This window comes from Ceratotherium simum, chromosome 31 (assembly GCF_057802395.1).
Source record: "Ceratotherium simum simum isolate JZ-2026a chromosome 31, ASM5780239v1, whole genome shotgun sequence".
In the NCBI taxonomy this organism is placed as follows: domain Eukaryota; kingdom Metazoa; phylum Chordata; class Mammalia; order Perissodactyla; family Rhinocerotidae; genus Ceratotherium; species Ceratotherium simum.
The window spans coordinates 14,087,197-14,114,248 of NC_141930.1; the positions used below are offsets into that span (position 1 = coordinate 14,087,197).

At 44.2% G+C, this 27,052-nt stretch overlaps 1 protein-coding gene across 1 annotated transcript; it reads left to right on the forward strand.

The window, feature by feature from the left end:
* Positions 1-354: 354 nt before the first annotated feature.
* SBSPON (somatomedin B and thrombospondin type 1 domain containing) lies at positions 355-26,721 on the forward strand. The gene is made up of 5 exons (XM_004436279.2): positions 355-662; positions 9,619-9,813; positions 18,701-18,791; positions 20,393-20,569; positions 22,336-26,721. Exons 1-5 carry the CDS (start codon positions 449-451, stop codon positions 22,451-22,453), a joined length of 795 nt encoding a protein of 264 aa, XP_004436336.2. The 5' UTR covers positions 355-448; the 3' UTR covers positions 22,454-26,721.
* Positions 26,722-27,052: the final 331 nt, after the last annotated feature.

A 27,052-nucleotide genomic window follows, 5' to 3' on the forward strand; every position in this document is an offset into this window, starting at 1 on the left:
CTCGCTAACGTGTGCCCAGACGTTAGGAAGCAGAGTTTGGAGCCAGGAAATGTGGCCGCCCTGGCCGGGCTGTTGGCAGGCCCGGACGCTCGCTGGGCCGCTGGGATCCCAGAGCACCTGCTTTTCCGCTCCCTCCCAGGCGGTCCCCGCGGGCTGGGGCTGGGGCGGCGGATCGCCGCGGGCAGGGGGCCGGTGGCCCGAGCGCGGATCGCGGGGCGCCGGGGCGAGGCGCGCTCCCCACCTGGGCCGGGCGGCCGCAGCACCCGCCGGGCGCGCCGCCAGGGCTGCGGAGGGGCGGCGCGGAGGGCGGGGGCCGGCGCGGGGCAGGGCCGGGCCGGGCCGGGCTGCGCGTCGCCGGCCGCTCGGGCTACTGCGGGCCGCGCTCTTGGAGGAGCACCGCGCCTGCCCCGAAGGTCTGCGGCTTCGCGGGCGCCCCGGAGCGCTGGCCATGAGGGCTCTGTGGATGGCGCTGTGCGCGCTGGCGCGGCTGTGGCCCGGGGCCCTGGCCGGCTGCGCCGAGGCGGGGCGCTGCTGCCCGGGCCGGGACCCCGCCTGCTTCGCCCGCGGCTGGAGGCTGGACAGGGTCTACGGGACGTGCTTCTGCGACCAAGCCTGCCTCCTCACCGGGGATTGCTGCTTCGACTACTCCAGGGCGTGCCCAGGTGGGTGGCGGGGCCAAGGGTGGGGCGTCGGCTGTTCGCCCGCAGCCAAGGGGCACAGGGCCCCTCACCAAGGACCGCAGCCCCGGAGCCAGGGTCCCTCAGCCCCTGGCATCCTGGCGGGTCCAGACCCTCTATCCCGGCCCACTCCAGACCCCTCCATCCAGGTACGCCCAACTCCCTCCATGCTAGAGTCCCCCAGCCCACTCCCAGGGGTCTCCCAGTCCTCTCCACCTGGACATACGGCTCCAAAGCACCCCTCCCCGCCAGAGCCTGGATGGAAGGGGCTGGAACCCTCTGTTTTCCTGGAAGGGTGTGGGGCCACCTCTGCCGTGTGAATTCTTAGACTCGGGAACTCCAGCTTGGTAGGGCCAACTCCTGACTGGAGAGAGAGCACTGACAGGTTCCAGGGGCACGGCCCGGGGCCAGCCTCCACGCTTTCTTTCTGTGAGCCCTGGGGGATCTCAGGGGCCTTGTGAGGGGTGAGAAGGAAGGAATGTGTACTTATCCCACTTTGTGCCAATGGCTGGCTCTGGGAGGGTACTTTCTCTTGGAGAACAAGTTCTTGTGAGGACCACAGTTGTCCTCACCTCTGGACTCCAGCATGTAGCGTAGCCCCTTCCTCACAGGAGGTGTTTGATATGCTCTTTTAATTCAATTTTATCCGTCTAGCACGATAAAGACTTTTATCTCAGGGTTCCTATTATGTTTTAATCGTGCCGATTTTCCTTTAGGGTCGTCAGTCTTTTTCATCTTTGAATTTCCCATAGTATCACAGCCCCTGGTAAGGGCTCAATAAATGTTGATTTAATTAAAGTAAAAGGTAAAGGAAGAAATCGTGAGTATAGTCCTGAAGAATCAAGTGTACCTGAGAGAAGCCAGCTCTAGAAATAAAAGCAACCCTGCTCTCTGTTAATCTCATCATCCCAAACGCCATACATACATTAAGGTGTGACCTCAATGACCCCAGCGTCTTCCTGGAAGAGTAACCAGCAGGCTATGTCATTCCCCAGGGAACCAGATGCCCTGTAGAGAGCAGCACCCCTTCTGCCTCTGTGGTTCTGGATGAGGCCACCAGCCCGTGGCAGGATGGTCAGCCAGGCCTGCTGCCGGAAGAACACAGTTGAAAAACATTCAGATTTTTTGACCCTGATTGAAAGCTAATGATTTACCTTTGAATATTGGTCTTCTTTTTGATAAGCTGCTTTCCCTTTCCTGCTCCAAGGCCAGAATATTTTACTACTAAAGTAAGGTGAGGAGTCAGTTATTTAGGAAACGCAGTGTCCTCCGGTCAGGCACCCCACTCTCCCTCCTGGCAGCCTTCTACCTACGCACCTGTTTGCCTTGGTTACCAGGCTCCCTCTAGCAAAGCCTCTCTCACTATGGCAGGAGCACTCTCTCACCAGGGGTTTGCCTACATATTAAAGGCAAATACGAAATTCCTAGAGTCCAGATAATGTGCACAGGGATGTGCTTGGGAAGCACAGGGATACAGAGATGATGAAAACACAGTCTCTGCTCCCTAGAAGTTCACAGTTGAGCAGGGAAACACACATGCAAAACCACCTGCAACATGTTTAGTGCCTAAATAAGGGATCTGGGAGGCTAGAGAGGAAAGACTCAGAAGACCTGAGGAATTCCAGGAAGACTTCCCAGAGGAAGTAATGGGCAAGCGTAATCCTGGAGAATGAGCGGGAGGTCCCGAGAAGGGGAAGGAGAATTCCTGCAGGAAAGCATCACATGGCTGTCCAGCAGTTACCCGTGGGTGTCAGCCTCTTGTGCCGGACTAGGCTAGGCCCTGAGGCTAACCTGGTGACCAGGACGGACAGTGAACACAGCTAGATATGGAGAGATTCAGGAACGGAAGAGTGATGGGGAAAGACAGGCAAGTGTCATGAGAACCAGCTTTCCGGTGAGGCCGAATGGTGCGATGAGTTGCAGAATCCTCAAAGTCTTCATTTGGTCAAAAATAAACCTCTTATTTTCAGTCCAGGGGGTAGAAATATTAAGACAAAGAGCCTATCATTTTGGAGTGGGGATTTGTCAGGTCAGGAATAGAAGAGACGAGATGACCTTACCATCTCAGGAGAACTCAGAAAGAAATCACAGCCTCTGTGTGGCTGGGGGAAGAGCTGTGAGCGGTGGACCAGGATCCGAAGCCAGAAAAGGAAATGGAGTCTGATAGGCTTGTAAAAGAGGCTTATCAGGAGCCTTAAATGCCCTTCCCCAAGGACTTAGCATAGGACCTTGCAGGCCTAGGCAGAAGCAGAAGTGGGACGGAAAAGGCTTCTTGTTGGTAAATTCTCTGCGCCCGGAGTTTCTTGGGAAAGGAAGAAGAAAATAGAGACAACTGGAAGTTGGCCACTTGGCGAGCCTGAGCCTGCCCGCGCCTGAGAGCTGAGGGTGAGAGGGAGGGCGCTGCGGGCCTCAGAGGCTCGGTCTTCTCAGCCTGGACAAGGTCGCAACCCTGCTGACTCTGGGGTTTGGGGAAAGGCGCCGTGGGCCTGGATGAGCGTTTTCCAGCTGCAGGAAATGAGACTTTGAGAGGGCTCTCCCGTTACTAAGTTAACACAAGCGGGCAGCACATTGAGATCTGAACCCACAGCTGCCTGACTTCCAGCTGCTATCAGCCGCATCTGTGCCAATTCATGGCTATGTATATTTCTAGATAAATCAATTTCAGTAGCACAGAGCCCCCAGTTACTCTCTATACGCAGAACCATTCTGCCTCTTAGAATCTCTTTTCCTCTTTACCCAATGTTAGGTTACCTACCGACGCTGCCTGAAGCCTTTTTGACTGAAATTACGTTAATTGTGAATGAAAAGTGGAACTATGTCAGAGAACTAAGCATGCCTTACTTCTATTCCCTCTGATTTTTTTTTATCTTGATAAACACAATTTTTTGGGTGTGGCTAAGAGAGGAAATACTGGAATTTCTTTTTATAAATAGAAAGTTTTTTTTTTAACTCAGTAAAAATAAAAATAAGTTATTGGATCTATAGAATTACTGAATTGCCAAAAAATCTGTTCTGAAACTAATATCTCAGAAAATCTCACTATGATGATGGCATGGGTTTCAATACCAATAATCTATCTCCACAAACCCTCCCCCACACACAAAAGGATAGAAAAGTCTCCATTGGCTGAGCCTGATCAGGGATGGGGAAGCAGAGAAGGGGGATGAATCCAAGTGACCCTGCTCTGGAAAAACTTATTGGAAGGCTGGCTTATCGGGTTCATAACACCCCAGTCTCTAATTCATCAGCCAGGTTCCTGGGTCTGCGTTCTCAGTTCATAGAAACAGTAGATGGCATTAGATCTTGGATGAGCAACTTAAGGAAAGAGTAATAATTAACCCAAGTGGAGCAGGACAAAAACTGAGTAGCCTGTGTGAGCCAGTCTCTTCTCCCAGATTTATGGGGAATCTAGGCAACACACTGGCCCAAATCTGATGACATTATATCTGGAGGGAGAGGGGCACTCTCCTTGAAAATATGGGCTCCAACTCATCCAAAGGAAGGATGTCCCAGCCTAGGATGATTTAGAGTGTTGAGGCTTTACTGGAGCCAGAGCAGCCCGAGAGACAGCATGTGGCTTCCCCTGCCTTTGTCTCTGCAGAAAAACGAGCAAGGCCTGGCACCAGTATTCAACACGACTTCACTTTGCGGCATTTGGCTGCAGCCCTGGGTCTGCAGTCAAGAAGGTTCAAGTCGTCAGCGCTTACCCAGCTTCTCTCCGTGCCAGGCACTCTCGCAGGCACGTCACAGCCCTAAACTTACTTAGGGCTCACCACCTGCCGAGGTGATTCCTCATTGTGGTCTCATTTTACAGACAAGGTAACCGGGGCACAGAAAGCTTAGGCAATTTGTCCAAAATCACACCACTGATAAGTGATAGAGTGAGATTTGACCCAGGAATTCTGGATCCAGAGCCCACACATTTAAACATTATGTTTTTACTGCCTTGGAGAAATGGGGCTTTATGAGAAACCGTGTACTTTGCAGGGTAGGCCCCAGATAAATACTGTAGAGTGAGTGAGCCTTCTCTCTTGATCAACTGTGTGCTCCTCAAGGGCAAAACATGTGTCCTGCTTCTGTTTGCAATCCCCTAGTCGCTATCGTGGTGTCTCCTAATCTTTGTCAAAACAACATGAGCAGTCATTCCACCCAGGGGATGTTATCTGTGGTTTCAGAGGGCCCTGCCATCTGGGGCATATGCACATAGCCTTACTAAAATAACATTTTCCTTCCCTGACTACAAAATACATGTTTGTTGCAGATAATTTGAAAAAGATAGAAATGCACAAAAGAAGAAAACAACTCACCTAGAATCTTACTACCCAGAAGAAGCATCATTATTTTTTTTCACTTGTTTCCCCTTTTTCCCTGAGTTTGCATGGTGTATTAAATTCTGTTTTTCTAATGAGGAGGCCCATTTCATTGTCTTGCTAGCATTTCATGAACTCATCCAATTAATGTCTCAAAAGAAAAAAGAAACCTACTGGGGCCAGATAACATGGTTTCTTCAAGAAGGAAAAAATACTTGATCATTTTATGAGAGCTTTTTGAGGGGCTACATAGGCACTTGGGAAATGTAGTCTTATTCGACTTTCACAGTTTTGCCAACGTTCCACAGAAAAAGGTATACATAAGGAGAGAGAAAAGGCAAATGTCATACATTTCAAATTGGGTCACCATAAGGTATGTGTGTGGATAAAGGGGCTGTTTTGTTTTTATTCCATAGAATGTCAGGAAACAAAAGGTATGCATAAATGGTAGCGCTATGGGTGAGGTATAAAAATGATGTTTCCTTAGGAATGATGAGGACTATTTGAACTTAGTAACGTGAGGGAGAAAGCACTTGATCGTGGGTGGCCTTCAACTTTGAGGTGGCAGAGAGCCAAGCAGGGCCAGATTACAAAAGAGAATGCTTGAGTCTGTGATTAACCAAGGAGACACTACATGAGAACAAGAGCAAGGCCTTACATTAAGAAGAAATAATCCAGACGATATTTATGAAATGAAGGATCTGGCTGTCAGCTCAGTTTCTTGCGCTGTGTGTGTGTATTTGGCATCATCTAGAAAAATGTTTTTTTAAATTACCCTTTGGTACCTAAAGACTGAGAACAATGTGTCCAGTCTGGTTGCCACAGCTCACTGAGGCTGTGAACGGGTGAGGCTGTGAATGGACCTGGAGAAAATCCAGTGGTAATTCCGAGAGGGGAAGGGTCCGGAAAGATGGGTCCAAAAGCTGAAGTCATCAACCTGGAAAGTCTGTGCTGGAAGGAAGGGGATCTACTGGACCAGTGTCCATGAGTGGCACAGATAAGATAAACACAGATATTTTTTTCACCATAGTCTGAGATTCTTGACTGAGGGAAATTTGGCTCAGATAAAAGGAAATACCACTTCACGCTACAGATAATAAAATTAAAGAAGCTTGTTACTTTCAAGATGTGTTATGGGCAGGAGATATAAATGGATTAAAAACCACTTGAAGGACTTGTGGCTGCCCGGAGAAGCTTAGATCTTCCTAACTGTAAGGCACAGAAAGCAATGCTCCTTCCAGTGGACACCTTTTGGGGCCACCATTGCCAGGAGAGCCCAGACAACTCTGGCCCAGGTTAGAATGCCCGTGTGTTGGGCTAGGGGAGTTTTTGATTTTGCCCCTGTCTTTCCACCGGCTTTCCCACCCATCCTGGAGCGTCTGTCAGTGCTTTGGCTTCTTACTTATGATATGAGCAGACCAGAGTCTGTTTCAACATAGAACATTATTTAGGAAGGAGGAGGAACTTGCCCAGTGCCATTGCATTCATTCATTCATTCATTCTACAAATATTTATTGATTGGATATCCCTGTTAGGATATGTGAAAATGCACCCTACTCCTGTGCCCAGATTCCTTACTGAAATATATAGCTTACTTTTCTGTTCTTTTCACTTCCAGTGAGCTGAGAGTCAGCAGTGCCCACTGGGCCTAACATAGGAACGTAGGTGTCTTCTTTATGTCTCTGATCTCTTCTGTGTCTCCTTCTCTGCCTCTGCCCTCCATTCCTCTATTGTGCTTCTTAGGATCACCTCCCAAATAAGTTACTTGCTTTCAAATCCATGTCTCCAGATCTGCTTCTGGGGAAACTCCAGCTGAATATTACACTGAGTTTAAACAAAGAAGAAGAAAAGAAAAGAAGGAGCTTGCTGAACTTCCTGGCACCCACCAAATCTAGGCTTCTTTCCCCTAAAAGGGGTGGGATGATGTCATCAAATACTAACTCTTAAGACCTCAGGCAGCCTTGACAAGCCTGGAGTCAAAGGAGATCACGCTGCTCACAAGAGTCTGTTGCCCTCAGGAACAGCTGGTGACATGTGAAGATTGAAAAAGTCAGATTTCAAGAAAGAATATTTTGATATGCTGGATATAGATGTGAATTAGATAAGCTTTAGTGGAAAGGGGACAGCAATTCTAATGGAACAGTTCAAAAAGAAATCTGTCTCGTGCAGCTGTGGTATATGACTTGTGTTAATAAATCTGTCAGAAGTTCCTGTACTTCCCCTAGCCTCCGGGACCAATGATCTCTGTGATCTACGATGAATTGCAATCCAAATAATCAAAAGTTCATAAGGTAATCAAGAAGAGAATCTTTTGTGCAGAGTAGGAATAAATACTTCAGATTAATTTTCCAACTCAAAACATTTTATGGAACACCCTTTTACTCATGTAATTCTATGTGAACTTTTTTTCATTTTGGCTTACCATCAAGATGTTGTTCAGGGCTCTAGAACTTTGGTTCTCGTTATAGGGCTGTTAAAGTCATGGACTGGGAAAACAGAGCATAGCATTTTGCCAGAGACAAAACTTAACCAATAGGAACAATAACTGCTTCAACGATTCTGTGATTTGAGGACTTTAACTAGGGGTCAAATGAAATAAAATAAATAAACATTGGACATGAGACACAAATGTTGAAGAAATACTAGGAGACTAAATTCTGTCAGAAAACTCTCATCAATGTCATCTTTTACTGTATGGATCGAGTGTAACCCAAGGCCATATCACTAAATTTGGAGTTAATGCCATGGCAAAATTTTATTTTATAGTGATGTCCAAATGTTCATCTTTGAAACAAGTGTATTTAAAAAAAAAACAAGTGTATTATTAAGTGTTGGTCAAGTCCAACACATCAGGACAAGACTAGCTAGGCTCAGGGATGAAGAAATTGGGGGCAGGAAGAGTTATTGAATGAATTAAGAACAGAAGTCCTTCTCAACCAGCTCCTAGCCTGGCAGTCTCTTTAAATGCCTTCTGGTTCTGTGGGCCAATTAAATCATGGGATGGTGAAAATAAAAAGGGAGGAGTCAACAGGAAATGACAAGGGCAGGAAGTGACCTGTTATTGATTTTCCAAAGGATGTGTACACGGCGAATGTTGGGAATGAACACTAACGTGGCTCATTCTTGCTTCTTTCGGTAGTTGACACGGGATACCTATGAGTTTTTAGGTGATTAATAAAAGCCTGTTTTAAAACAGTTTGAAATTTTTGCATTACTGACAGAGGTTTATGTTGTGTGTGACCCTTTTCATGTCAGAGATAGCTATATGCTGCCAAATGATACGTCTTCCAAAAGCCAGGAACCCGAAACTAGTTTGCTGAGAGGCAAAATGAGTTTTCAAGTACAAACTGTCAGCGGTCCAAATCAAGGTTTCAAAGAAGCGAGGGTGGTTTCTTGATGAAGACACTGTAACCCTGAAGCTATGAGGGTGATAGGAAAGTGGGTCACACTTCGTGGGAAAGAACCAGTTTTGGCCTCTAGTTTAGGCGTACTGTCTTCTTGTTCTGTTCTTATATCCAATTTCAAGTCCTGAAGTAATTCAATTTAAAAACTCATTACAGTCCTTTGAAAAGACTCATTAGGGCTAAATGGCAGAGTTAAATGTGCAACCACGCTGATTTTACAGTCGTGACTGGGGAATTGTCAGGAGAGCCAAATTCTTCCCTGCCTCTGCCCCTTCACATGGGACCATGAGTCCTCTTCACCTCTGGGGCCCAGGGTCCTCATCTCTAAACTCCTCTTCTTGTAGCTGACGTCTGTGAGCCAAGGACGATGAGAATAGAGCATCCAGGAGAAGTCCCAAGTATAGGGGTCCCTTGGTGTGGCCCAAAGCCATCTGCTGATAAGAATTGACTTGGGTAGGTGATGGGTTATTGGTGGATGCAGTACATTTTCTTTTTTTAACGTTTTCTACAAATGAATATGTACTGCTGTTACAATAAGAATGTTCTGGGCAGGGGAGGACAAAGTTAAAATCAAGGTAAAACGAAAGCAAAGGTCGGGCCGGCCCCGTGGCTTAGCGGTTAAGTGCGTTCACTCCTCTACTGGCGGCCCCGGGGTTCGGATCCCTGACGTGCACTGATGCACCGCTTCTGCAGCCATGCTGCGGCCACGTGTCACATACAGCAACTGGAAGGATGTGCAGCTATGACATACAACTATCTACTGGGGCTTTGGGGAAAAAAAGGAGGAGGATTGGCAATAGATGTTAGCTCAGAGCCAGTCTTCCTCAGCAAAAAGAGGAGGATTAGCATGGATGTTAGCTCAGGGCTGATCTTCCTCACAAAAAAAAAAAAAGAATGTTTGGAAAGCAAAGGTCTGCTCTGAGCCCCAGAGAATGAGGAAGTACCCTGGAGGCATCCGGTCTTTCACTCGGGTGTGTCCTTGGCTCAGACCCACCTTCAGGATCCTGGAACATCCGCCTGCCTCTCAAAGGTACCGGATTATCAGTTAACCATCAGGGCGGGTGGAGTGGGTGTCACCCGGGACCGCTGAGGCTCTGTGTGCCCTCCTGGTACAGGGCCCAGTCAAAGCGCGGTTTTCGTGGGCCGAGCTCCACTGTCTCCGGTGGCGGGAGGGCCTGGCGGGCGGCCGGGTGACTCAGCCGAGCGCCCCCTCGTGCTGTCTTTCAGCTCGCCCGTGCATCGTGGGGGAGTGGAGCCCCTGGAGTGGCTGCGCCGACCAGTGCAAGCCCACGGCCCGCGTGCGCAGGCGCTCGGTGCAGCAGGAGCCCCTGAACGGAGGGGCGCCCTGCCCGCCCCTGGAAGAGAGAGCCGGCTGCCTGGAGTACTGGACGCCCCAGGGCCAGGACTGCGGCCACTCCTTCGGTAAGAGGTTTGCACGGTTGCTACCTCTGTTGCCTCTGATGACTTTACATCTCTTCGTCCCATGAGAGGCCATGTGCTGTGCAGGGAAAGTTCCATTCCCTGCGGAGCGTGGGATGGGCCAGGCTGCCCAGAGGAGATAGGAAGCTCAGGAAATGCGCAATAAAGGGATTAGCGGCCAGCTGCAAAAACGCCTCCCAGCCCTCCCTCACCCCCTCTTTCCTCCGTGTGTTCATAGCTCAATGGTGGCCCCTTCTCCTGTGCATGCCGTAGGTGTAAGGGACCAGTGCATTGTGTTTTTAGGGAATTCATTCAAGCTGATGACAAAGAACTTCAGACAGGGTGAGGATAGTTCACAAAGAATAGTGCATGTCCAGGAAGGATAACTGTTTTACCTGTTTAATCATGCACACTCACACATGTGTGAAAATGGTAGACATTCCATTATAAATTCCTACACAATGGTACAATGACTCTTAAAACACCTACCTCTCTTAAGCCGACTGGATTGGGGCTAATGTGATCAGATTTGTGATTTGAAAAGATCCTCCTGGTTGTGGAGTGGCTAGTGCAGGGGACAGGAATCGCTCATTCATGAGTCTGGAGCCTCTGAAGCTCACAAAGAAATAAACAAAAGGGCGAATACCAATGTGTTGATCAGGATGGAATCTGATAGAGGAAAACACTGATTTCTCAGTATAGCGAAGATCCTATGTTTTTCACAGGAACCTGGAAAATTTCATGTCAACATGACCCTTGTCAAGCCACCTTGTTCCATTCCACACACAAATATTTATTGAGGTCTACTTGATGCCAGGCACTGGGCTGGGTGCCAGGGTCACAATGGTGAAAAAAGTTGACATGGAGCCTGCTGTTGTGTAGATCACAGTCTAGTGGGAGGGGGAGATGATAATCTGATAATCCTAGGAAATTAATCCCCCAAAATTACAGCTGCAATTTGGTGCCACTGGTTCTGAACAAGTGAGAGGCACACGGAGCTATGAGTGTGTGTAATAAGCTGATCCGCCTGGTCTCGGGGGAGGAGGGGATCCGCACAAGTGAGGAGGGGAAGGACTTCCTTAAGGATGTGGAGATGAGGCTGAGAATGTAGAGCTTCCCGGGCAGAGGCCAGTGTGATGAACCAGATACAGTCATGTGTCGCTTAACGACGGGGATACGTTCTGAGAAATTCGTCGTTGGGCAATTTTGTCCTTGTGTGAACACCGTAGAGTGTACTTACACAAACCTAGGTGGCATGGCCTACTCCACATCTAGGCTATATGGTACGAATCTTATGGGACTACCATCACATGTGCAGTCCATCGTTGACCAAAATGTCGTTATGCTGTGCATGACTGTAGTCACATACGGGGGGTTGGAGGGATTTGAGGGTCATATGGGAGGAAAACCACATGAGCACGAGAGGCAGTAACACAAGCTTTATTGGGTGGTGCTTGGACAGGGTTGCATGAGAGGGGAAGTCCAGAGGCTATCATGTGGGGACCACCATCCAGAAGGGGAGGAGAGGAATCTGCCAGGGGCTTATGTGTCTAGGCGATGTCAGCTCAGCAGCGTGACCTGAAGTCTCTGGGTCAGAGGGCTACGAAGGGCAAGGGCCATAGCAGCTAGGGGTCTTACAACCACAAGGCTTTAACTTATCAATGGCAGCAGATGCCAGGTGTAGTTTCGCAGGGTATTCAAAGGAGGCAGGGCCTAAATGGCTAAAAATCTGCTGGTTTGGCTATATTTAAAGCAATTGGATATATAAAAATTTGAGTTTGGTGCCAGTAGGCTTTGAGGCTAATAGGTCTCAGTCTGCTGTCAGGAAATAAACAACCGAGGGGCCATCTTTGGCTCATTTATATAACATGGGGGGAAGCGCAAGGCCCATCTGAGAAGCTGAAGGAAGGTCAGTGTGTGGGGAGAACAGAGATTGAGGCTGGCAGTGGGAGGGGAAGTGTCTCGGCTGACACCCCCTCAGTGCAGGGAGCTCCCTGTGTAGGATTCTCGTCTTTATCTTATGAGTGCTAGAAAGACACTGGGGTGTTTTCTGCAGGGGCCTGTGTGATCAGATCTGATTTGAAAAGATCGCTCTGGTCGTGGAGTGGACATGGAAGGGCCAGGGTGGAGGCCTCTCGTGGACACAGCAGTCATGTTAAGCTCCCAGGGAAATAGTTTAGTGCTCGCAGAAACGGTCACAGGACAAAATCATGTTCAGCTCATGCACTCTGCAGACACACTGCAGAAAAGGCTCAGGGAGGGAGTCGCTGTACATTACTGATTTTTTTGATGACTCTTAAAACGTATCGCAGATCTATCAGAAAAAGCAGCTGCTCTATTCATTTACGGCGTTTGGCTGCCAGAAAGTACTTCTTCAGCACATTTAACTCTTCGGTGTTGCACCAGGCTGTCATAGACCGCTTCCCAGCCCTGGATCTCTTTGTAACAGGACAGTGCAGGTCGCAGGAAAGGGGACAGGAAGGCCAATGAAGAGGATGCTATGGAACATGGGCCAAGGGCACATGGGCCCACACCCTGCCCCCTGGGGTTCTTTTCTCTGCCCAGAGATGTCCACTCCTCTGTCCTCTGACTGGGCAGAGCTCACAGGCCTGCCCTCCTCCAATGTCCTCGAATTCCCAAATTACCCCCTTACTCACCCCTCCCACCAGACTCCACTAAGAGGATTTTAAGAAGCAGCAGTCTTCTTATGTGACTCCCCAGAAGGCGTTAGCAACTTTGATGTAACACTAACAGGAGATATCTGTACTTAATGGCCTCCTTTCTTAATAAGGTAAAATAAAACCTCCTAGTTTGCAAAGAGAGGAGAAATCTCTCCTTGGGGCAGGGCCACTGGCACTTGCAGCCCTGCCTTTGGTCCCTGAGATTCACTTTCCTGTTGAGATGTCTTAGAAATGATGACTCCTGTCACAAGCTGGTCAGGGAGGAGGACAGGGCCCCTGGGACATTCCGTCTGGTGGTAGTTCCTGATGCCTCACCTGGGAACTTGTTAGAATTGCAAGTTCCTCGGGCCCCACCCAGACCCACAGGATCAGAATGACTGGAGGGGGGCCCAGCACTCTGTGTGGTTTCGAGGCCTCCAGGGGGTTCTGCTGCTCACTGAAGTCTGAGAACCACTGCTCTAGGCCAAGCACGGCTACACGGTTCTTCCCTCAGCCCCCTGCGCCATAGCTGGATCACTCAAAAATTCCTGAAGGCAGAAGTTCCCAAAGTGCAAAGAAGGGGTTTAGTCAGGAACACGTGGGGTAAACCAGCTAGACAGTCTTCTCTACCAAAGAGCTTGTTGGGGACTTTATCATGCTAATATGTATTTTCATTCTTTAAGAGGGAGATAGGATATTGAGTGTTTTCCAACCTTATTTGATCACTAAATCACTAGTGTTCTGTAAAATACGCTTTGGAAAATGATGGACCACTAGGGGAAAACAAAGAGTAACATGAAAATTTGGTGGATTCTTCTGGGGCCCCTAGTTCCTGTGCATTCATTTATGTGTTTCATTAATTTTAAGATTCGCTGAGCACCTACACCGTACCAGGGCTGTGCTAGGTTTTGGAAATACAAACTCGAATAACAAACATCACAGTTATTTATAACTCAGTTTGATGGGCGAGCGCTGTGATAGAAGGATGCACAGATTGGAGAGGGAGCATGGAGAAGGAGTGCCCACTCCATCTAGGGGCTCTCAATCCTGCTGTGGGTCACTTGTGTACCTGTTACCACCTCCCGCCTCCACCAGACTTCCTATTCAAGGAGCAGGAGCCTTTGTTGCCTGGCATACTGATCCCTCACAATTGCAGGGCAGAGCGCCTTTATAGATATTATTGATTCAGTCTTCACAGCAATCCTGTAAGAGAGTGTATTGGTTTTCTATGACTGCTGTAACAAATTACCACAAAACTTAGTGGCTTAAACAACACAAATTTATTATCTTATAGTTCTCTGGGTTAGAAGTTCAGCACAGGTCTCCCTGGGCTAAAATCAAGGAGTCAGCAGGGCTGTGTTTCTTTCTGAAGGCTCTAGGGGGAATCCGTTTCCTTGCCTTTTCATGGAGGAAAGAGGATCCCGTCATATAGAGCAGAAAGCCTAGCGGAATTGTGTCCTGTAGTTATGTGGAAAGTAAAACTTGTAAGCAATGAAGTTGGATATTTAGCTGAGGCTTTCCAAGCAAATTGTTGAAGGTGCGTTCTGGTTTCTTCTTGCTGCATATAGTGAAATGGGAGAGCAAGGAGCTAGATGGAGGTGAGAACTTTTAATCCTAATGGAACCAGGGCTTGATGAATTGGAAAATTCTCAGCCTACCAAAATGATGAATGATGCTAAAATTAAGAGATTCTCTTTCAAGAAAGCATGTTCTAGAGAAAAACAGCATGAGTGTGCTGTACAACCTTTCGTCGATACCTCAGAAAGTTGGAGGTAACAGATTACCGCAAACTCAGTGACATACACAACACAAATTTATCATCTTATAGTTCTGTAGGTCAGAAGTCTGACAAGGGTCTCCCCGGGCTAAAATCAAGGTGTCAGCAGGGCTGTGATCCTCTCTGGAGGCCCTGGAGGAGGATCCGTTTCCTTGCATTTTCCATCACCCAGAGGCTGTCCACATTCCATTTCTCATGGCCCCCTTTCTCTGTCTTCACAGCCTGCATCATTGCATCTCTCTGTGCCTTTCTTCTCTAGTAACATCTTCCTCTGACTCTGTGAAGGACCCTTGTGATTACATTCAGCTCAACCGGATAATCCAGGATAATCTCCCTATTTTAAGGTCAACTGAGTAGCAACCTTAATTCCGTCTGCAACTTTAATTCCTCTTTGCCAAATAACACAATACATTCACAGGCTCTGGGAATTAGGACATGGACATCTTTGGGGGGCCATTATTCTGCCTATCCTGGAGATGGGGCAGTGTCATTATCCTTGGTATACACGTCAGGACATTGGAACTCAGAGAGGACTACCAGAATTTAAACCTGGATCTCATGGCTCTAAATCCTGTTGTTTTTCCTGCTTCATATTGCTTTGCTATTAATTGTTATCATTAGAGCTAAAATTGTAATTACAGATTCTGGTAACTAAGTAGAAATATAAAGGCCTTGTGAGGCCAGTGAATGAAACAAGATCACTGAAGCACTCTTATTAATGATCAAGCAGCTATTGCATTTTTCCTATTTCATTTAATGCATATTTTGACTATATTTTTATCATAAAACCAAATCCAAAAAGCCATATTATTGTATTTGTTGCACATATTGACTATTGTTTATATGCATTTTTCTCTCGAGAGGAGATCAATGTGCATTATCAAGTGTATGATTCCAGGCCAGTGTTATTTGTCAAACTCTCATTCTATTCTCTTCTACACTATCTCTACAGACCAGTGGTTCTAGTCCTGCTTTTGTGACACCCGATTGTGTCAGAGGCCTTATGAAATTCTCAAAGCAAATGTAATTTACTTTCATGTTCAAAGTGAGTCTGTGCGGTGCCACGCTTTTAGAAGTGGAAGTTGTTGTAAAACCGAACAATGGTAGGCTGATAGGATGCCAGAAAAGTTGGCAAATAGCCTGTTAACAAAGACTCTATTACATTTGAATATTGTTGCCAGGAAGGGGAACGGGGGGAACCAGTGTTTATTGAGAGCCTTTGTCCCCGGGCACCGGCTATGTGCTTCCACACATAAGCAGAAGTGGGACTGGGGGCAAAAATAATTTCTAAATTCCTTACCACTCTTAAGTAATGAAAATGAAATTTGTGGGGGATATTAAAAAGTAGTGCTGATTCAGAGTCCTCCAGGCAACTTGGCTCCTGGTCTGTTTACTGAAGACTCGTGCCAGGGGGGAGGTCACCCTCTCACTGGAATGTGCCACCAAACCAAGCCCGGGGCTCGAGGGGGCGGGACACGGAGGAGAGGAGGCGACAGGGTCCAGGGTTACTGGCTTGCCTTTATGATGGGTCACGACCACAGAGGCTTGACATGGATAGTAGGTCTTCAAAAAACAGAACCTATCTTCTGTGTTGGGATCCTTGCTTAGCCATTTACTCTTCTTTATATATATATATATTTTTTTTTTTTTGAGGAAGATTGACCCTGAGCTAACATCTGTTGCCAATCTTCCTCTTTTGCTTTTTTCTCCCCAAAGCCCCAGTACATAGTTGTATAGGTCCTTCTAGTTCTTCTTCTATATGGGACACTGCCTCAGCATGGCTTGATGAGCGGTGAGTAGGTCCGTGCCCAGGATCCGAACCTGCGAACCCCAGGCCACCGAAGCGGAACACACAAAGTTAACCCCTACACCACCAGGCGGCCCCAGTCATTTACTCTTTATTTTCCCTTCATTTAACCTCTATGAGCCTCAGTTTTCTGATGAGTAGAATTGGCATAACACTTCTTTACAAAGCTTTTGTGAAGATTGATGACATATGATGTGAAAGTACTTTGTGAATGAGCAGGCTGTGAACACACAAGGGGCCATCATGCCACAGGCCTTCATCTGTGCCCCCTGAGAGCCCTCCGCCGCCTCTTGGGCCCCAGCTCCACCCCCACCCCTCTCCCATGGCCTGGGGGACTCCGAGTGTAAGGGCTAACATTCTCCCCTTCCCTCTCTTAGATCTCACTTCACGTTAAGGACAGTGATTAGGGACAGAAAGGAAAAATAAAGCGGAATATAATTAATTCATGGAAAATATCCTTCATAAAATGGTGCAATGTTATAATCTGCTTTATAATAGAGGTAATGGAGCTGACAGTGAAGAGTGTGGTTTGGGAGACATTTCCTGGCACCGCCACATTTAGACATGAGCCTCGAACACATTTCTCAACCTCTCTGTGCCACGATTTCCTCATCTGTGAAATGGGGAAATGATGGCATCTATTTCAGAGGGTTGTTGTGAGAATTAAATGAGTTAACACATGAAAAAAGTGCTTAGCATCATGCCTGGAAACTTAGGAGTGCATAACTGTTAGCTTTTATTTTTATTATCATAGAACTTTTTCTAAGGATTTTATACCTGACACTATAGTCATGTACTTGCCCTCTTCTTCCTAACCTAATTTTTTTTCTGAGCTACACATTAAGCATATTGCCTTTGAACTTTTGTAATAATATATGCAGTGCAAATTAGGAGATCAAATAAATGTTTTGAGCTAAAGAAACACATCCTGAAAATTTTATACTTTGTCTCGTATAGTGCTACGTGGATTTAGCAGTAAATGCACTCTTCACTTGGTGAATAAACACATAAATGCATCAGAAGAACAGAAATGAAAACGACATGGGAAAACTAAAATCCTTTGGATGTTTGTGTTTCTGATAATTAGGTCTAAGAGAAACAGAGAAGGATCCTAACATACCTGCACTCACTTGTTCTTTTTGATTCTATCCATGGATTTTGGAAGTTCAAAAGCTACAGTCACATTTCGAATGCATGGCATGTTCTCTTCGAAAAACAATTTTACATGTTAGTGCAGCAAGGAAGAGCCACACAGCTGGGACTCAGGGCTTCCTCTAGATGTGGATAATTGTCCTACTGGAGAGAGATTAGACACCAAACCACATGAGACAAGACCAGTTACCTGCATCTCTGAGGAACAAGTGGCTTCCAGGTATTAGGCCTCTCTTGTCTTATATTCTCTAGTTATGTAAAAATGACTCCTCATTAAGAAAATCTAAAAGAGAATTAGGGCTGCCATCTTGTGGCGGTAAGGAGCAGGTGAAATGAACATGTAGACTTGAAGCATCTGTTTTGCAAAGGGTGCCCTCATGCCGTTTTGCTCACGTTGATGATGCCTTTGGCATCGCACAAGCCAACATCAGCTGGGACCTGCCCTTCCTGGGATCATGCAGTTTCTGAAATGAAAGGTAGGAAGGCTTGTTGAGCCATCTTGGCTGCAAGGCTCAGTATAAGAACAGAAGACCACAGAGAAGTAGGACCTGGGCACCTTGGTGGCAATTTTGTGACTTCATTCATTCACTCATCAACCCATTCATTCATTGCACACGTATTTACTGAGTGTGTAAATGTGTGAGGGCTACAGTGATGAACAAGGCAAAACCTCGTCTTCTTTGAGTTGACAGCGGAGTGGAACCAAGAGGTTATCTCCAGGTGCTACATAAAGCAAAACCCTCCGTAGACTTTAGAGATGAAATAGGAAGGAGACACACAAACAAAATAAAACTACAGAAGAGAGCACAGGTGGGAGGAAAGAATTCCTGGCTCCTTTTCTTTTCTCCTACCAAGAGTGTCAGAGTTGGGGTAGAGTCGGGGGAGGAGAGGGAAGAGGAGAGGACACTGGTGGCTGTCGGTGGTGAAGCTTCCCGGCTGCGGTTACCGGAGACCTAGGGGGCACTCACACTTCCTTCCTTTGCTTCTTCTGTTTCTTCCCTATCTCATTTCCTGTCTCTCTGGTTGTCTTTTTTTCTCCTTCCATCCCCTTTTCTCTCCCTTTTGTCTTCTTCCTCTCTCCTTTCTTCCTTCTCTTTCTCCTTTCTATTCTTTTACTTTATTCTCTCTTTCCCTTTTCTTCTCTATTTCTCTTCCTTTCAGTTTTAAAAATGTCCTCTCCCTCTCTCTATTACCTCACTTTTTTTCCTTGTTTTTTTCCCCCATCTTTTTTATCATTTCCTCTTGGTTCTCCTTCCTGGCCGCTCTCCTTCCTTTCATACAGTGTGATTTATCACTGCAGACAAGCCTGCTTGTCAAAGGCCTGCGGTTCCCCTCCCACAGACTCTTTCTGGAATGGGGTTCTGGGGACACTGTAATTTAGCCTCATTTTGCTCCTTTGGACTTAGAGGTGGAGAGCTTTAGACTCCAAGTTTGGGAAATGTCACTGTGAGTACTTCAGGTTCCATGTGTTCAACGTCGTTCTCCCTTTTCTAGTCCCTGCCTTTATAACTACCTCTGCGTTCAACAAGGAGAGAACCAGACAAGCCGCTTCTCCACGGTGGTCTGCAGACACAGAGGATGCCGGGTAATTTGATGATTTTTTTATGCTTTTTACTTATATTTTTCCAGTTGTTTGGCCAAGTTAGCCCACTAAGGTCAACTTGGCATGATGGGTTTTCTTCTGTTACTTGTTCCTTGACTTTGGGTGAAAGATGACTCTCCACCACAGACTTGGGAAAGAACTTATCTCCTCCCTGTTTTTGTTGGGCCATAAAGATTTCTCTGTCTCTCAGGTCCAAGAAGAGACACACTATATAAAAATGAGATGATATTATTTTGTCATTCACACTCAGGATGCTCCTCTTACAGCCTTTATGGGACCGTGGACTCTAGCACCACCTCTGTTTGGTGAATTTGTAAGTGGCCCACACCTGAGCTCTGACGATTTCTATCAAGACCTAGTGGCACAGGCTGGGAGGGAGGAACATCTGTGCTCACTAGAAGTCCACTCTTCTGCTGTCAGACTAGAGACACCAGAGGGCTGCATGTTCAAATCCCCACTGCCACTCACTAGCCACCTCGGTTTTTTTCTTCTTGAAAAATGAGAATATTAATATCTACCACATGGGGTCATTATGAGAATTTAATGAGAAGATATCATTGAAGAGATGTCTGGGTTAAGCTGTCTGAAGTTGATTGAAGCTGCATCATAGAATTTCCTACCTCAATACAATAAGGTACCTACCTAATACATGATACCTACCATTGTTACAGATCTTCTCTGCAGCAGACTCTCCATACGCTTTTCATCTAGCCTATTACAGCTCACAATTCTATGAATAAAAAACTAGCCCATTTTAGCATAGTTAGAACCTAAATTGCAACATTCAGGGTTTTTACTATGTTTGTTTCCCTGAAGAATTGTAAAGTTGTTTGCTTTTAAGTACAAGACTAAAATATTCACCCATGTCTGGATGCCCCGGGGCCTTCAGAGTCAAGTCACATATAGTGTTAGAGTTTTCCACAGCTCAGTATAAGGTGACAGTAGTCTCTGTGACAGAAAAACATGTCTCAGCTTCCCATTTCTTTTTATCTGTGATGCCCAGTATATCTTTGATGCTTGACTTCAAGTCAAAACTCATCTCATTACCCCAGATCATGCAGGTGAGCTGAGTGAGGAGTGTAGGGAAGGCCCTGAGAATGTTTGTGGGGCAGAAAAGCACAGATGCTGGCCTGGGTGTCAAGGACTAGCTCTCTTGGGGCTCACATATTCTCAGGCTCAAGCAAGTTCTTGTTTAATTTCTATAATTCATTAAAATATCAGCAAAGTTATCAAGGGCTATTTTCCTACTGAAATGTGCTTTTATACACAATTTAGTGGTCAGACTAGACAGGATATAGGATATCCAAATTTCTGAACATTCATGTTGACCGGGTTATTCAATCATGGATTGAAAAAGAGCAAAAAGGTTCACTGTAGTTGTCAGTCAGACATCACGGTAGTTCAGCGAGTGAGAAACTCTACAAGGCATTCTGTGGCTGATGTGCATCCTGTGAAGATGCTCTGCACTGCCTTCTCCAGTCTGTCAAATGTCCTCGGGGATTACAGGCTTCCTAAGACTTTGTACCGTGTTAGACCACCTCTAATTACAGCAGGTAAAACTGTTCCTTATTGTTTTGCTCTAGCTACTGTATGGAGTTCAAGACAGAATCATTGACTCCTCACTGTGCTATGGAAAACCGACCTCTGACTCGATGGATGCAGTATCTCCGAGAGGGGTACACCGTGTGTGTAGATTGTCAGCCTCCAGCTATGAACTCTGTGAGCCTTCGTTGTTCTGGAGATGGCCTGGACTCTGATGGGTAAGCCAGGGAAATTGGTTGAAGGACTTTTTCTGTTACTCATTTGGAGAGGTCTGTCCTCTCCATGTCCTGAACAGCTGACCAGTATCAAGGCATGATTTGAGGAGTCAAAACAATAAATGAGGGGAACGTTCCATCTAGCAATTCCAGAGTCCAGGGCCCAGTTCACACTATGGGAGTTGGAGGCTCTATAGCAGGATGAATGGGTGAATTTGGATATTGGGGTTCAGACCAAGCTCCCAAATGACCACCAGAGACCTGATGGCTCCAAAGCAGTGTTCCGAAGACCATTTGAATCAGAATCTCTGGGAATGATGGTTTAAAATATGCATATTCCTGAGCCCCACTCGATTCAGAATCTTTGGGGGTGGATTTTCAGCCATCTCCTAGGTCAAGAGTTGGCAAATATTTTCTGTAAAGGGCCAGATAGTAGATAGTTTCAGCTTTGCGGGCCCTGTGGTCTCTGTCACAACTACTCAACTCTGCCATCATAGCACAAAATCTGCCATAGACACTATGTAAACAGATGAGCTTGGCTTTATTCTAATAATACTGTATTACTGGACATTAAAATTTAAATTTTGATACAATTTTTACATATCACGAAATATTCTTCTTTTGATTTTTCTTTCAATTCTTTAAAAGTGTAAGAAATCATTCTTAACTCATACACTGCACAGGAACAGGGTGGCTGGACTTGGGTCATGTGTCATAGTTTGCTGACCCCTGACCAGATGATTAATACCCATAGCAAAATTTCAGAACCACTACTCAATTCAGTAGTAGTCATAAAATCATAACTGAGATAGTGGTGGGCTCAGCTTTGCAGGTTCCTAAACCTACAGAAGTCTATGGATTGTCCAAAAGAATTGACCCATGAAAACATTTTACCACACTGAAAATCTATCCTAGTCCTATACTTAACTATCGGTTAATTTCGATAACACTATTCATAACTAAGAGAAGGGTAGACTTCGTGCTGGACATGGATTATGGTTTTAAGTATGTCAGATGGAACTGGTAAAAATACAGATTAGAAAGTAAAATATGGACCTTTGCAGTTAATCATTATTTTCATAGTATATTTTAATATTTAGTAACTTGAATTTATGTTTATTAGTCACTTGTGCCTAACAGCCTCTGTATTGAGTATACTATATGAACAGTAAAGTGGGTAAGGAATTCATATGCAATAGAAACTTAATATTTAGACTTAATATTTTTCTGAATACCTCATCCATATTTTGACTTTAAATGAACTTATAATTTAATTTGTACCCATAAAGTACCTTAAACCCTGGCTGAGCTTCCAGTGACTTTAAAAATAATAATTTCAATAATCTGGCTTTGCTTTTTCCACTTCTCCCATTTTTTTCATTTTGGAGTCAAAGAGTTGGAAAGGATTACAAGCGATCATTTGGCTCAGACCCCTCTAATTTAAATATATATGAAATGGAAGCCATTTTCCTTTATGTAGCACTTCATATATTCAGACCAAATGAGAGAAACAAGTAACCTCAAACGACTCTCTCAACATGAGGGTGTCCTCAAATAGGGATTAATTGGTAACTTGATTTGAAAGCCCAAAGAAGGGAAACTCAGTTTGTGATCATTTTTCAAAAGTTTCAATTTGTAAAGCACTTCAAAACTCTAGGGCTGATCATTCTTTAAAAAAAAAAAAAAAGACCCTCAATTTATAATTCTGTAAATTAGAATTTTCTTTGGTTTACTTTTAGTTAACTAACATTTTCAAAATATTTTTTCAGAAATCAAACTCTTCATTGGCAAGCAATTGGCAATCCTCGATGTCAAGGAACTTGGAAGAAAGTTCGGCGAGTAGACCAGTGTTCTTGTCCGGCTGTTCATAGTTTTATTTTTATATAGGTTGCAATATAAATATTTTAAAATGTGTTTGTAGACATGATAAATATTAGCAAGTCAGGTTCAGTGCTTCATAAACCTTCGAAAACTGGCCAAAGTCCCTGAACACACGTCATTGATGTACTGTAAAGTAGAGAAAGAAAATTTAGGGGCCAGTTCTCAAGAAACACAGTACTTTTTTATTTTTACTAAGTTGAGGACCCACCCTAAAGACTCCCATGGTTTTATGTCCTTAACCCTCCACCTGGAGTCCTCCCATTCAACAGGTGGCCCATGCCACACAGAATACATGTCTGTTTGCACTAAAATTACTACATTTTAGTGGTCCATTTATTGGTAAGTTGTCATTTAAGAGTATCCACACTTTGAGTCTTGCATTCCTTCTTTCTATCCCATAATCTCTTAAAAACTTCTTGCTTTAAAAAATGTATACTCTCACACATACATTTTCCATATGTTATTCCATAAATTCTGAAATAATAATTTCAAGCAAATTGTTACAAATAATTTTCCACAGGACAAGCTGTTTAAGATTTAGTAAGAATTTTGTAATGAAAAACCAACAGCTATGCTAAAAATACCTTTTTGAAGAAGAAGAAATTTCTTCAAGTGAAATGATTCATCAAATGTTCATTCTAGGTCAGTACAAGTTCCTTTAAATATTATCATTTTCATGAAGTGAAATTTTGGCATGAAGGAATGAAACAATTGCTTTAATTATGAAAATTCTACCATCATTGGCATCTTAAGATTATTTCCAAGGCTTGAAGCCTGAAGCTGACTAAAATAATCTCCCAGAGTCCAACTTCAAGTTTAGGTGAAGTAAACTTGACTACTTTTTTTCTACATCATACATTTTTTTATGTTTGGAGTAATAGGCAGAGGTATTGATTATAGAAGGCATGGATTTTATTACAAATGTTACAATCTCACACACACAGAGAATTATTAGTCTCCTTCTTGTATGATTGGAAAATCAGAGAACCAGAGACAAAGTGGCTTATTTAGGGATCTGGATGACAGGTCGTTCTACGAATCAGCCTGAGCCCAGTCTCAGCTCCTCATCCAGGGCTCAGCTCTGATAAAAGCCTGACTGTGCCAAAGACTGTGCCGTAAAATCTAAGCCCTCTTCATTTGTGAAACAAATTTTAAATTCAGGATATTTTCTTTGGAGGATTGAATCTCGATATTTAAACTGTATGAAATTCCTTTGGTTTCATTTGTATAAAATATTATTCACTAGCAAATGATTTACTAAAATGCATATTTCTTGGTACTTATCACGTAACACAGAATGACAATAGCAAGCTTAATAGGGATGGAAAAATCTTCACTATTGAATGCTGAGTGTAGTAATATTTCAGACTATATTCATTTAACTGTCAGAGTTGTTTTTATGGTAAATTAAATTCTTCAGAAATTAATAAGAAAAAATTTGAGTCACATCAAGGTTAGGAACTTCAAGTATAAGTTCAGTATTAACATTTTAAAACCATTTCTAACATTTGTAAAGCAAAACTTTCGAAGATATACCTGGGTAATTTTCAATGTTACCTAAAATTTTTATACAAGTAAATAAATTTCTGTTCACATTTTAAAAAGCTCTTTACTTGTTTTACTAGAAAATACCCAAGTTTTCTGGACTGGTCAGAGAATGACCAAATTTTACCAAAAATAAAACAAAAAAACCCTTCAGAGTTGATAGGCATGGGTCTGATGACTAACAGCAATAAAGCTATGATATGTTTATGGTTCCAATACGTGTTATAATACTTAACATATTTGAGTTGTATAAAATCAGTTTTTCACCTTATGTATTTAGTTTCTTGTGCATGGCCATTAATTACTTTCGTATATTTTTGTTATTTCTATTTTTGAGAAGAATTTCCTAGGCTAGAGGACCTAACTATTAAATAATGATCTTGAAAGCTTATTATTAATTCTAGCAAAGCCCAAGGAAACAGTTCAGAACTGAAACATGTAGTCCAAGTGATTAATGAAGAACCAAAAGCTTTTATTTTTAAAGTTAAAGATCAAAGTAGTTAAGACTCAGTTGATATTCTTTTTTAATGAGTACCTTAGTGTCGGGATCCTTCCCACAGGCACTCTACAATGATTTACGGACCCTAGAATTACTTAATAAACTGATTTTCAAAAGTGCATGTGGGAAGTAATTTGAACAAAAATAAATATACCCACTCAGGAAAGAAGGGGAAAGGAATTAGGGATGGTAATCATTTAGAAGAGAAAAGTGAAAAAAAAAGAGAAGGGAAACAAAAGAGTAGAAAAAGGAACAAGGTGAACTATAATTACACTATTCTCTTTTTGGGGTCTTTCTTGGGATGTTGTTATTCAAGAATGTTGTAATTAAGCATAAATAGCAATAGGGATAATTTAAAATGTTTAGTTCTATGCTGGCATAAAAATTTTAATTAGCCATCTTTTCTGCTAGGAAAGCAGAAAAATGATGCAAAATAAAACTGGCTCTGTCCTCTAAGAATATTCTAGTGAAGGTTCATACAAATAACTGCAAGTTGATTTAGAAAGCAAAGACCTGGGCATTCTGAGGTATAAGCAATCAGGGGATGAGCATATTGAAACAGAAGTGAAACTCTAGGTCAAGGTGACAGATGGATACACGTTTACCCTCTCTCTTTCCGCAAATCCCATTGAGATTACAAGAGTCACAAAAGAGAATAAGTCCATGACATAGATGAGAAGGGTGCGGGAGTGGGGTGTGGAAATCAGCCTAGAGATTCTGAAGAACGTTTTTGAAGATTGTAAGCAAATGGGATTCTACGGAGGGATAAAACAGAATGGAGGGACCATACCCTTTAAAACATGTAGAAAAGCAAGTAGAATCAGAGGTGAGAGCCATTCTTCCTGGGGTGGGGAGGTCCCACTGCACTCCAAACAAGATGAATTTTTAAAATCCCCACTCCGAGAGACAAATTTGTGAAATTGAACATCAAAGATAAAGAAAAGGCTCTAAAACCATCCAGAGAGAGAAAAACAGATTACCTACAATGGAATAAGAATCCCCATAAGAAGATAGCAGTGTTCTCATCAGCATCAGTGGATGCTTGAAATCTAATAGAATAAAGTCTCCAAGATCTGAGGGAAAATAATTTTGAAACTAGCTTTCTGTATTAGCCAAGCTACTAATAAAGTGTGAAGGCACGATACAGCCCTTCAGAGGTATAGGGATTCAGAAGCCTTGTTAGAGGGTTCTAAATAGGATATTTTTTCAGTTAAACATGCCAGGTTGAGCATATATTTACCTCCTTCACCTCCCAATTCCCAATAAAATTATAGGTAAATGATTTTTTAAAAAGACAAAAAAATATAATGATAAGGAGATGAAGAGAGAAAAAGACAGGAGAAAAGAGATGGCCACAAAATTTTGGGACCGGAAAAGCATATGGCTGACTAAGAAGAGAGGAGAAAGCCAAATGCCTACAGAAGTGAATTTGAGTGAACAGGGTCATTTACAGCATCCTGGAAAGGCTCAGGAGCTAAAGGTTCCAGAAACTTCTTTCAGTGGAATGATTGACAGTTGGTATAAGAAACAGTTAGAGCCTTAGAGTCCTCTGCAGCCAGGCAACAGCCTGACAGAAGGTTTACTCTCTGGTGGGGTGTCCAGATTGTAAACACCAGAAACAGCAACTGAGAATGGAGACTGAGTGAGTCTCCATTATGAATGGTGACCCCCACCCTTGTCCCTTCTCCTTGTGCTCTGAGAATGCTACAACCAGGGATATGTACTCCCCTCCCTCACTGCCACTCTCACCCACTCAGAACAGTTTGTTAGATTTCTCTTTGAGGAAATGGATCATCCAAGAGAAATGACTGTAGGTACTGTGGACAGCAATAACAAAATGGAGTAACATAAGTCAAGGCTTCTAAAATGGAGCTGGGAGGCCATTAAGGAAATGGGGCTGATGCACGCACACCGCATCTCTACCCAGATGAAACGTAACTTTTGAACTGTGCTTCACTGTTGTCATCTTGACCTTCTTTCAAGAAATATGCTTACTCCCATAGATAGGAACTTTTTGCCTTAGAGATGGCCTTAGCAACTGATCACGTATAGCCAAGAAGTAACAGTTGTTGCCAGCAACAATCACAAATCTTGCAAAACACTCTGTGTAATTTCTTTCTTTTGGCCTTTATAAATCCTTGCCTTCTTTGTCTTCTCCAAAGCACAATCTGGGTTTCTACCTGAATCTGTGTCTCCCAGATTGCAGTTGTAATTGCCCAAATAAATATCTGCTGTCTAAACTGTAGTGGATTTTTCCTTGGTCGACAGTACTGACAGCTTGCAATAGCCAAGTCCCTGTCTGATCACTATCAGGAATGCCTCCATCTTGACATGTGAGCACACATCTGTACTCGCAGAGCTTCCAATCAGCTTTTTCATCCTCACTCATAAATATAAATGGACTGCCCCGGACATTTGAGGAAAACCACTAACAAAGAAAGAGAGAAACCAAAATTAAACAGAAACAAGCGATATAACAAAACAAAATAATAAAGAATGCCAGGATCCGAAGAGATGAAAAGATATCAATCATGACATAAGAACAAGATGCCCTAAAAAGG

Bases quoted from the DNA above. Each gene is read 5' to 3' on its own strand.
- SBSPON (XM_004436279.2), top strand. From the start codon at position 449: ATGAGGGCTCTGTGGATGGCGCTGTGCGCGCTGGCGCGGCTGTGGCCC. The intron at 18,792-20,392 runs GTAATTTGATGA...GTTTTGCTCTAG, and splicing joins GCAGACACAGAGGATGCCGG to CTACTGTATGGAGTTCAAGA. The intron at 20,570-22,335 runs GTAAGCCAGGGA...ATATTTTTTCAG, and splicing joins GATGGCCTGGACTCTGATGG to AAATCAAACTCTTCATTGGC.